Source organism: Canis lupus, chromosome 8 (assembly GCF_011100685.1).
Source record: "Canis lupus familiaris isolate Mischka breed German Shepherd chromosome 8, alternate assembly UU_Cfam_GSD_1.0, whole genome shotgun sequence".
Classification (NCBI taxonomy): domain Eukaryota; kingdom Metazoa; phylum Chordata; class Mammalia; order Carnivora; family Canidae; genus Canis; species Canis lupus.
Window position 1 is genome coordinate 10,126,355 of NC_049229.1, and position 12,676 is coordinate 10,139,030.

The 12,676-nt window shown below is 33.2% G+C and overlaps 1 protein-coding gene and 1 pseudogene across 4 annotated transcripts in view; both read left to right on the forward strand.

Moving 5' to 3' along the window:
* Positions 1-12,676, forward strand: part of SCFD1 (sec1 family domain containing 1) — a 106,378-nt gene that overhangs the window by 18,353 nt on the left and 75,349 nt on the right. For all 4 annotated transcript variants that reach the window (XM_038544391.1, XM_038544393.1, XM_038544392.1 and 1 more), the window contains 4 exons: positions 3,281-3,370; positions 5,250-5,305; positions 6,311-6,396; positions 8,561-8,660. In XM_038544391.1, coding sequence (XP_038400319.1) covers positions 3,281-3,370; positions 5,250-5,305; positions 6,311-6,396; positions 8,561-8,660 — 332 coding nt within the window. The remainder of the gene's footprint in view (positions 1-3,280; positions 3,371-5,249; positions 5,306-6,310; positions 6,397-8,560; positions 8,661-12,676) is intronic.
* On the forward strand, positions 1,158-1,257 carry LOC119873050 (annotated as a pseudogene).

Here is a 12,676-nt window from a genome sequence, read left to right on the forward strand (position 1 = left end):
TGGCACATAATAAGTACTCCGAAAAGGTTGACTACTATTGCTATTTGTCAAGGAGTCAACAGCTATTACAGCACTATTAGAGAATGAAGTATAGGTGCCATTCTCAAATACAGGTTGTTAGATTCCCTTGATTCTTATACCCTGTTCAAGTACTAGTGGATTGAATATTGATATTAATCAAATGCTATCTAACCACGTTTGGAGTTTGTATTCAAAATTTTGGTAAACTGATTCCCAGATGTAGATTAAAACTAATAGACACACATGCGTACTCACACACACACACACACACACACACACACACACACACACACACAGATAAAATACCCAGACCCCATTTTATTATCTATGTTGCTTTTTTTGCACTTTTTTTTGTCCCTTAATCTTTTTAAATGTACAATATAGTATTGTTGACTCTAGACACAGTATTATGTAGCAGGTCTCTAATAAAAGTTACTCATCTTGCTTAACTGAAATGTTATGTCCATTGATTATGTTGGATATTTTAAAGAAAAATGCAGACTATAGTAGATATGATTAGCCAGTTCATTGAAATAATCATTAATTTGTTACTTAAGGATTGAGATGTTTGGGGCTGACTAGAATTTCATTGGTTCCTAAGTGGAGAGTATGGCCCCATAAAGGGGCATTTGGAAATGTATAAGGATGTTTTTGGTTGTTAAATTAAGTTGGGCTGCTACTAGAATTCAGTGAGCAGGGACTAGGGATGCTAGATGTTCTGCAGTGTGTAAAACATGCTCATAACGGAAAATTGTTCTGCCCAAAATGTCAGTGGTACCCTATTATGAAATACTGGGCCAGATGTTAAGCTGCATGGGAGAAGGGATAATCAATTTTTGTTTTCTTGAGCTCTGTAACATGCTGTCTTTTAGAAATTGAACAACATCCCTAAAAACTCTTAAGCGTTTGCTGAATTGCCCTGTCAGAAATTTTTGATAATAGTTATTTACAGAAGTCCATTTACAGTTAATTTTTAATTAATTAGCTACTTAAGTATTTAAATTACATGTTTAAAACCTAGTTTTCCTTAAGCCTTTTATTTTTCCTTAAGCCTTTTTTTTTCCTTAAGCCTTTAAGCTAAACTTATCAATTGTTAAATTATTTATAAATCGGGTTGTATAAAAACAAAGCACCTCGTGCTTAAGCAGTACATATAGTCAAATTAGAACAATACAGATACTAGCATGGCCCCTGTGTAAGGATAACATGAAATTTTATGAGATGTTCCATTAAAACAACAATAACAACAATAAACAACTAAGCATCTTAACTTTTTCTTTGGTCAATTAACTCAGATTGAGCAGACTGGATTCAAGTCATTCCCAATTAACAAGTTTAATTAGCAAACTTCGTTTGCTGAATTTTCTTTAACAGTTTAAGTTGCATTTGTAAATTCAGTATGTTCATTTTTAAGTACTTTAAATATGAGACCAGGCAAATTTATAAATCTAATAAACAAAATCTGCCCAAAAATTTAAATATTTAAGAATAAATTTATAGTGAGTCTAAATTCATTACATTCAGTACTTATATAATTAATTTTTTATACTTCTTGAAGAATCACAGATCTGAAATTAATTATTAAATTTAAAGTATAAATTTATTAATTTTAAAGTATAGTTGTATGGTTAATTGCCCAGATTCTCAATAGTCTATTTATAATAATTATAAATTGTTCTATAAGCACTTTACAGTGTAAGTTCATTTACTCATAGGTAACTTTGTGAAGTAGATGGTATTACTATTACTATTTACGTTTTCCAGATGAAGTAACCAAGGAACTAGATACTGAGTAACTTGATAAGGAAATGGTAGAACCGGATTACTAAACCCACTTCAGACACAGTGCTCTTAACCATTATGTAATTATGTGCCAAATCCTCTCAAATATCACAAGTATTTTAACTGATAATCTTAAGCAGATTAGCCCAAACATGTTATTATTGTGGGTTTTATTTATATCACCTACTTTTCATGGATTGGAAATTTATTTATCCTTTTAAAGGAAGCAGATTTTATCTTCCCAAAGTCAGGCTACTATCTCAAACCAAGTTGTTAACATAAGTGAGTTGAGGTTATTGATGGACAATTTTTTGACCCTTTGGGTTAGTTCTGATTTAGAGGTGTGAGACCAGGGTGTAGGAGGGACCTAAGGGCTAAAGGCTTCCATTTGGATTTTACCTGTACCATTGATTAACAAAATGAGCTGAGTATTTCCCTTGTTTGGTGTCCCTTGAATTTACATGATTCACATTGTATCTTTTAGCCATTTCTGTCTTCTGATTTGAATCTGCAACATCAAGTAGCAGCACCCTCCCTCATCCAGATTCTGTATTGCCTGGTTGAATTCCTTATTATTTTATGCTCTCTGGATGGCCCATACTTTCTTTAAACACTTTGATATATACGGCTGGAATCTGTTTTCCTCTCATAATAATCACAAGTTATATTGAATTTTGTTTGTTTGTTTCCAAATTCAGAGTGTTGGGAAATTAAAAATATAGATATTTTAGTCTGATCTTTTAACAAATGTTTATTGAGCATCTACTCGTCAAATACTAAGCATAAGTATTGTAAGAGCTGAGAGAGGAGTAAAGCAATATCTTTGTCAAGTATAGTCTTCACAGCAGTGTTTTTGTTTTTGTTAATGTAGCTCTAAGAGTCATCTGTGGTGCTAATCAGAATTGCAGATTTCTTAGAATTATCCAGATCTATTGAATTGAATCCCTGAGAGGAAAAGGCTAAGAATCTTGAATTTTTATTCTGGACAAACTTTCTCTTTCATATTTCTAAAGTGATTCTTATACCCACTGAAGTTTGGAACTCACTTAGGTACAGTATAGTAATCAGAAAAGAAATTCATATAACTTAACTACAATACAAGAAAAATGATATGGGACACTGGTCTTATAATAATTGATTGGCATTGTCCTTTCTGGCAGTACTTGGGTAAGAAGTTCAGTAGTTTCTTGAGGCCATCTAGTGTTTGTGAATGAAAGTATGGAATATGATATTTTTTACTTGCTCTGGCAAAAATTTTGTATACTTTTTATGGCAGATTTGTTTTCTTAGCACTACTATGATTTTGATACTGTTCAGTACTACAGATACTGAAATGCTGTGCAGTTTTTTTGAGGTATAATTTTTAATGGATATTTATTCACTTAAAGGTGTAACATAAAAAATTTTACTTTTTGAGTATTACAAATGTTATCAAGACGTAGAGTTTGGTAAGTTTTTTCTCTTTATGTTATTTTAGCCATTAACAGACCAGATATCACAGACACAGAGATGGAAACTGTTATGGACACTATTGTTGACAGCCTCTTCTGCTTTTTTGTTACACTGGGTAGGTCCTCAAATCTTTCTGGTTATTTCTCAAAATGTTTAATATTCTATTAGGAAGAATTTCAAATACACTTTTAAGTATAGAGATAAATATAACTGTTAAGGCACACTCCCAAGGTTCCAGAAAACACTAAATTTAGTATACTATTAATCCACTGTACTCAGAATTTTAAACCTTTTTTTGGTACATCTAAATTTACTTAGAGCTACTTTGTGTTCAGTATCTATTGTGTGATTTTTATGGTTTCTTACTAGTAGATCTCTTTAGAAACCTTCTAATTGCAATTTTAATTTTGCAGACACTGAAAACCCCATTTAAAGTGATCCTTACACTAAATTTTTAAAGTTTCTCTTTATTTCACAAATGAGAAAATTGAGAAGGGAGATACCATGAATAGTTTAGGATACAGTCAGAAGTTTTTTTTTTTTTTTTAAGATTTTTTTTTAAATTTATTCATTCATGAGAGACACAGAGAGAGAGAAAGAGAGAGGCAGAGACAAAGGCAGAGGGAGAAGCAGGCTTCATGCAGGAAGGCCAACGTAGGACTCAATCCTGGGTCTCCAGGATCATGCCCTGGGCCCAAGGTGGCGCTAAACTGCTGAGCCACTTGGGCTGCCCCACAGTCAGAAGTTTGAAGAGAATTTGCATGCAAGGTTTGGGCCTCCCTTGTGATTTTCTCCTTTAAAAAATCCTGCCCTGAATGCCAGGCTTGGATTCTTCTGTTTTCTGCTTGAGCTCTTTCTTTTCTGTGCCTTGCAAACTAGAAAGTACTCTCAAGAGAAAAGCTAGTTAAAAATGTATCTTAATTTTTAAATATATCTTTTCTTTCAAAATTTTACCCTCCTGCACTTTCTGCACTTTCAAATATTTTTAGTACCTTCAAGTGGGGTTGTTATTGCTGTTGTTTTAAACAAAGCACATGTATATGCAATTTTTAGTCATTAAACTGACATAATTAACCTTTCTATTTTGCCATCCTACATATTCTCCAAGATTTCACTGAATGCAAGGGTTTTTGTGAACATTAAGGTTATTTTTTCTTAACGATAGTTATATTTTCAAGGTAAAGGTAGATTGAAAAAGATAAGTATAAAAGACCATGGAAGTGTTAAAGCAAGCTTTCTTATAGAATATCAGAAAGTGATTTTTTCAAGAGTAATTGAAATTACTGCCCATCTGACATAGAAGGATGTCAACCAGAGATTAAGTGAAAAAGGCAAATTTAAGAACAAAATTTATCCTATTTTTTGTACTCTTCACAAATACATTTATTTAAAACTACATGTAAAAAATAATCTGAAAATATCCATATCTAATTCTCAAGGGGGATTATTTTATTTTAGGGTGCTGGAACCAAAGGGTTAACTTTATACATTTCTAACATTATTTAGAGTTTTTATGACAAGCATGTATAACTTGCCATTGGAAGAAAGCAGTTTTATAAAACTTGCTAATATTCTACAATTTTTTGCAGTTGACTGAACGTTTTGTTTAGAATCTAAAATGCAGCAGTTTCAGCATGTTAAGATTACAGTATTCTCAGTTTGTTTTCTGAGATATTCAATGCAATTGGATTTTTTTCTATCATTTTAGGATTTCAGCCTTTGATAAAACTTGGAGTAATAAACAAAGAGAAATTAAGAGGTCTAATGAGCTGATTCAGTAATGAGCTGAGGCCACCTTTTAGAACCTTTCATATTAATGGAAGATATGTTTTATCTTTTAAGTTATTTTTTTAACAAGACTATATTCCTTCATTGTTAATTTGTAAAATCAAGAATAGTACTACCTTTAGAAGTTTGCTTCTAAATTAAGCTCTTTTCATTCTTTTCCGTTATTGAAAGCTAAAAATCATTGCTAACATCTAATGTTAAAATAGGTGCTGTTCCTATAATCAGATGTTCAAGAGGAACAGCAGCGGAAATGGTAGCAGTGGTAAGTTCATACAGATATCCATTGATGACAAATAACATTGTATCAATGTTTTCCGTAAGTACCTCAAGTCTTTTTGTTAATATGAAGTATATGATTGCTATGGGCCATATATTAAGTACCAAAGGCAAATCTTTTTTACAACATTGAGATTACACCAAAAATAAGAAGTAATCATTGTATAGTGTTATGGGGTGGAGAAAAATGATTTACTCCAACATGCTAGTCCAGCTCTGTTTCTTTTTTACTAAAATGTATATTTTCTTTCTGCCTTGTTTCTCCAAGTAGTTTTTATACTTATTTGATCCCCCAGGTCATTTTATATTTAACTTCATTTAGTAAATGTTTATTGACAATCATAACTTTATTTTTTTTTGACAATCATAACTTTAAAATGAAGCCATTTGCTCTTCCACTATATTGGAGTAAAATATTCAATATAAATTGAGCATTCAAAAATTTGCTTTAAAGATTAAAGAGTAAATAGAGAAATTAGAAAAAATAGGAAAGATCAAGTAGTATGGAAAGATGGAAGATACACTAACATTTTTTAATTTTATTAGCTGAAATGAATCATTGACTGATGGAGGGCTGCTTTCTTTCACATATTCCATTTCTGTTCTGGAGCCTCTTGGATCTGTCAGTAGATAGAGACATTCTTTGTAAAACAGAGTCATGATTGGGTAAGAAAGTGGCTCATTACTGCAAATCGTTCCTGTACCTAATATAAAAATAGTCAGTGAAAAGTGATTGTTAGTGAAATCAGGCCTGAGTCACAATAGAAAAGGTATTGATCTTTTCAAGTCCAAGTTATAATGATATGAAATAGTAAAAAAACTAAAATATTTAGATTTTAGATCTGTTATTTTGTAAAGAAGTTGCAAGTTTTTTACTTATGAAACTAAGAACACATTATGTTCTCAGTGTTCATAATAACACGTTTTATTATCCTATATAAGGTTCTGTGAAATTTTTCTTTAAGGGTTATTATCAAATTTGATTTTTCAGAAACTAGATAAGAAACTTCGAGAAAATCTAAGAGATGCAAGGAACAGTCTTTTTACAGGTGACACACTTGGAGCTGGCCAATTCAGGTATTATGTTTTATCAGGGTTTTGACTCAGTTTGTTCTTGAAATATAAATGAATTATTTAATTAATTTACCTTCTGTTAGAAATTTTTGTTTTGAGGGCACCTGCGTGGCTTAGTCAGTGAAGCATTCAACTCTTGATCACAGCTCAGGTCATGATCTCAGGGTTATGAGGTCAAGCCCTGTGAAATTGTTTTCCATTTTTGTCATCTGTAGGAGAGATTTTTCTGTTTATATGGTTTTGGAGGTCAGTAGCCCTTTTATTTCAATTTTCATTAAGCCTCTTGTTAATGACAAAAGTAAGTGAAAAACTTGTGATGCTTATGTCTATTTCTACCTAACAACTAGTTTCCATTTTTACATTGAAATGCTTATTTAAAAAAATATACAGTATTGGGGTGAAGAAGTAGAAAAAAACTCCACACAAATGGCTGAGAATTATTTCAAAGGAGATAGGCAATATTTTGGAAAATTAATCCCTACCCCCAGTTTTAAGTGAATTAATAAATAAAGCCTATAAAAATAAACAGATACTTACTATAACTGCCCCCTCAGGGATAATAATTCTGTGGCAACTTTCCATAGACTTATTTCAAGTGACTTTAGGTGGCTTCTCCTGTCTTCTGTGTTATTTTTACAATTGGGAGTTAACACTAACATTATGTTTCAGTTTGTTCTGTCTCAGCCCCACATTAAACTCTTTTATTTCATTGCTGGTCTTAAATCTTCTTCAAAATGTTTCTCTAAGGAGAACAGAAACAGCAAATTCTCACCTGATTTTTTTTTCAACAGAAGCACCCACTATTGCATCTCTTACTTGACAGTTCCCTTTCTATAGTGCTCTCATAAAAGCTTTCAAACCAATATAAAGACTCTGTTTTATTTGGATAATTTCTAAAAACTTACTTATGTTATAGTACAGTTGTCTTTTTAATTTGTTGGTTGCATCTCTAAATTAATTAGGGATCAGCAACTTTGTTGGACTCTTTTAGACATTTGAATCTAGTTTAAGTTAATGATCCTCAATAAGAATTTGGTAATGTCTGCAGTCATGTTTTGTTTGGTTATCACAACTGGTAGATGCTACTAGAATTTAGGGGGCTGCATTATAGGATGCAGCTAAATGTCCTACAGTGCACAGGACAAGCCCCCAAAATGAGGAATTATCCAGCCCCATATCCAGTAGTGCTGAAGTAAGAAACTTTACCACAGGCTATCTTTCCTTGCCTTTTACCTAGCTCTGGAGTAATAAATGATAGTAGGTAGAAAGGGTGTACCTCCTACTTATTTATCACAGAGTTTTATCATCAGTGCAGTGTATTTATAATCAGTGCTGTGTAATGAGTTACTAAAATGGTCAGAGATCTCTTGCAGGAGAAAATATGAATAGTTAATATAACCAGGTAACAGTATCTTTTGCAAATTGATGTATACTCTTGATACAGTATTGCCAAACCAGACCTTTACAACTTTTGGAGACACGGTGGCAACCAGATGACTTCGTGCCTCACTTTGCTTTAAGTATAGTCTGTTTTACATCTTAGTTGTAATAATGCAGTAAACAACATATGAAGTATTTAGTAAGTGAATATTTACATGATTAGGCACCACTGTGGCTTAATGTTTTAGTTATATATATTATAATGGGGTACAGTTTCATGAAGCTCTTCTCTAGAGTCTACTTTTTGAATTTTTGTTTACAGAAAAAAGTTGTGATTTGTAATTTATGAAACTATCAAACATTTGTGTACATTTATCATCAGATTCTACTTAATAGTTTTCCCTAAAACTGATAATAGCTATTCCTTTTTTCCAAAAATGTGAAATACAAATCTAAGTAGAAGCAACTTATTCTTACTTTGATAGCTATAAAAATTATTCTGTAGAAACAGTACTTGCACAGATTTTTTTTCCTTTAAGATAGTTCCTCAGGACTTATAATCTAGCATATACACAGACTTAAGTAGTCCGAAGCATTACTTTACTTGACTGGCTATACTAAAAAAGTTTTCTTAAAGTAAACTATTATGGAACGTCAATATTAGCATACTTATTGTTCATGTCAAAATTATAAAACCAGAAAGTTTTAGAAAACAGGAAGTTTTAGAAAAATTGAGATATATAAACTGTTATCAAGAATTACATAATTTTTTTAAATATATTTACAGCTTCCAAAGGCCTTTATTAGTCCTTGTTGACAGAAACATAGATTTGGCAACTCCTTTACACCATACGTGGACATATCAAGCCTTGGTGCATGATGTACTGGTAAGAGGCTCAATATACCACTTTTTAGTAAAATGTAGTAGTGTTTAATGGTCCTTTTAATATAAAATTAATGTCATGGCTACAGAATCACAGGTGAGAAGGGTGGAGCTGAGAAATATTAAAAAAGTGATGGAATTTGGTATCACTGGGTGTGGATGCTGAAGAATAGTGAAGCATTGAAGGTTAAAGTTCTAAATTTATGATCTTTAAAGTATACGAATAATTTGTATTATTGGCAGTGTTGGAGAGAAAAAGGAATGAAGGAAAATGAGTTAGTGGCTTTTTTTTTTTTTTTTTTTTTTTTGGAGAGAGCACAAGAAGGAGATAGGGAGTGGGGAGGAGGGAAGGGAGAGAATCTTAAGCAGATTCAGTCTCATGACCCTGAGATCATGACCTGAGCCCAAACCAAGAATCAGACACTTAACTGACTGAGCCACCAGGTACCCCTCAGTGCAGTGAGTGACTTAAAAGTTTTTTCATATGAAGTAATTTTTTACTTTTTTTTGCCATGCTGAGGAAGTAAATAAATATGTTTCTCCATGGGGAGGAAAGCTATAATTTCCATTTTTCCTGGGAATCAGTTAAGCTCATTTTATAATAAAAGTAAATAGTATTTTTTATTTATACTGTATATTTTCCACATATATAAAATCATGCTTAAAACTAAAATCTATATTTATATTTATGTATATATTCATCTACTAAATATTGTGGATAGCATGCTATATACACAGATAAACAGAATAGCCCCAGTCTTTAAAGGCAATGGGAAGAAAATCTGTACACAATTCAATTCTGTACCAGGCACTCTGTAATAAAGCCAGAATAGTCCCCATTTGATAGAAAAAATTTAACACAGAAATTAAATGATTTGAACCCAAATTATTGGCTCTGTCAAGACTTAGCACTCTAATTTACTAACTTCTAGCCCAGGCCTCTAGGGTTTATAGTGTATAATGATATCATTATTGCAAAGAGTGCCTGAAATGTCATATGGAAAGGAAGTGAAAAACATATGATAGATGATTTTTTGTTTGTTTGTTTTTTTTTCTTTAAAACCCAAATTGTAGCTGTAAGATGTATTTTTAAATCAGATTTCAGGATTACTAATGAAAATTGGCAGTTCTACACCCTTTTGTATTCTGGAGTCCTGTGTCATTTTAGACTCAAGAATGAGTGTCAATGAAATAGTAAGCAACTCTGATTCATTTGAGAGGACAAGAAGAATTGAAGGGGCTACTGAATTAAACCCTGAGTAATGGAACATGGAAGCTAGTTTTAGGAGGTCAAGTAAGAGTCTGAGGAAGAATTCAGCCAGTACTGGAGAGCCTGCTGTCTGACCAAACATCTTAGACCCTGGTTTTAGCAATAAAGCAATGAAAATATTAATTTCTTCCTGGAGCTTACATTATGATAGGGGAGACAGACAATAACTAAAATAAAATATATGACATTTTCGAAGGTGGAAAATACTCTGGAGGAAAATAATGCAGGTAATGGTGAATAGGATTGTATTTAAAATAGGAAGACCTCACTGAAAAAAGACATTGAGGAAAGGACTAAAGGAGGTAAGGTAGTGAATTACAGAGCTAAATGGGAGAGAGAACAGCATTCTAGGCAGAAAGATGCTTAATAGATTTAAAAGATAGCAAAAGAGCCAAGATGGCCAGAGCAAAGTAAGGCAAGGGGAATATAGCAGGAGACGAAGTTAAATAGGCTATGGGAAGCAGTATAGCATAGGACATTATAGGATATTATAAGGATACTGACTTCCAGTTTGAGGGAAATGGGGAGCCAATGCAGTTTTGAGTAAAGGAGTGACATCTGATACACATTTTAAGAGTATCACTCTCGCTGCACTGTTGAAAACAGACTTCTTGAGAGGCATAGGTTGAGTCAAGAGACCAATAGGAGGCTGTTGCAATTATCTTAGCAGGATGGTGGCTTACAACAGGATGGAAATGATGAGAGTTGTGATAATCTATGAAATGCAGAGCATAGGATTCATTGATGAATTGAATGTGAAACTAAGAGAAAGAAAGGAGTCAAAGATGAGTCCAGAGTTTTGGCCTTTGCAAATGGACAGACGTCATTTATTGAGATAGAGACATAGAAGGAGAAATTTTGAGGGGAAGGTCAGATGTTGAGTATTAAACATGTTAAATGTGAGATGCCTATTAAAATATTCAAGTAGATATCAGATAGATAGATAGATAGATAGATAGATAGATAGATAGATAGATAGATGATAGATAGATAGGTGTATGTATGTATGTATGTATAAATGAGTCTGGAGTTCAGGAAATACACCTGGTCTCAACACATAAATTTAGGAGTAGTCCATTTATAGATGGTATTTAAAGCCAAGAGATAAAATGAGATCACCAAGGGGATGAATATAGATAGAGAAGAGATCCAAGAACTGAACTCTGAGGCATTTCAACATTTAGAAGTTGGGGTGATGAGTAGGAACTAACAATATAATGTAGAAAGAAGCAGCCAGTAGTGAGATATGAGAACTAGATCTGTGTTGGTTTTGTAAGCCAGTGAATTAACTGTTCTCAGAGAAAATGTAGGAATTAGATTGAACAAATCGGAGGACTGAGAAGTCACCAATGCATGTGGCAACATCAAGGTTTTTAGTAACTTTGGTAAGAGCAGCTTTCATAGTATAAGGACAGAACACAGAAGTGGATTTAAGAGAGATTGAAAGGAGACAGAGAATATAGGCAAACTCTAGAAGAGTTTTTGCTGTCTAGGACAGTTGAGAAAAGTGGTAATTGCTGGAGGGGAATGTGAGGTCGAGAAATTCTTAAATGAGAGAAATTATATCATGTTTGTGTATCAGTGGGAATGATCAAAAGAAAAAGTTGATGCAGGCAATGAGATTGTGTAAATCTGTAGGAGGTATTAATGATCAGGATCACTATAGACCAGGATTTCTCAACCTTGGCATTGACATTTTGGGCCCAATAATGTTTTTGTTGTGCAGGGCTGTCCTGTGCATTGTGGGATGTTTAGCAGCATCTTTGGTCTCTACCCTCTATCTAGATGCCAGTAGCACTGTCTCAGTTGTGACAATCAAAATGTCTTCACACATTGCCAAAGATACCCAGTCTATGAAGAGGGGCAAAATTGCCTGAGTGAAAACTGCTATTAATATAGGCTGATGACAGGAGTTTCAAAGCTTGAGTTATTTTAGGGAAGAAGACAAGTTAGAGCCTGGAAGTAGGAAGGAAGGCAGCTATCTTAAATCCTGGGTCCAGCCAATTGGAGTTCAATTATTATAGCAAGAAAGTACGGTGGAAGTTTAGATGTTCAGAATAGGAGATTTTGCTGTTGACTGAATAGGAGTTCTAAAGGGTAATGACAGATGAGTTTTAGGAATTTGTTAATAAGAGATGGGATTTAAAGGAGGTGGTATAGGGAGTCATATAAAGATGGCATGATGAGATGGTTTTCATAATCTCAAATTAGTTTTGGTTGATGGGGTTCTAGCTTTTGGGTGGGAATGAGGGGTGAGACAAATCAGGAGTCATCTCTTCACTTCTGGTTATATGTGGAGGCTGTGTAGAGCATTGAGGTACTTTGATCTTTCTAATTCCTTTTCTAATGAAATTATTTGATGCTTTAAGCACTGGAGGTAAGATATTTATATAAGTAGTTGCACCACGAAGGAATATGCTCTTATTCCCCATTTGTTGGAAGAAAAATTTGAGAAACATAGCTTAGGGCAGAGATTTCCCCAAACCAGAAAAGGCTAATACTTTGATGTCTTCACTATTCCAAAGTGAAATGAGAATACTAAGGGCTATGAAATGAGGTTTTTTTGAACGACTTTTTAACTAATTGTGTGTGTGTGCTTTTTGTGAGATACATAAGTTACTGATTTTTTATTTCATATTCTTTAGTGTTAAAATAATCCTCTTAGAAATACAAGGTTAGGGTGCCTGGGTGGCTCAGTTGGTTAATCATTCAACTCTTGGTTTCAGCTCAGGTCATGATGACAGGGTCAA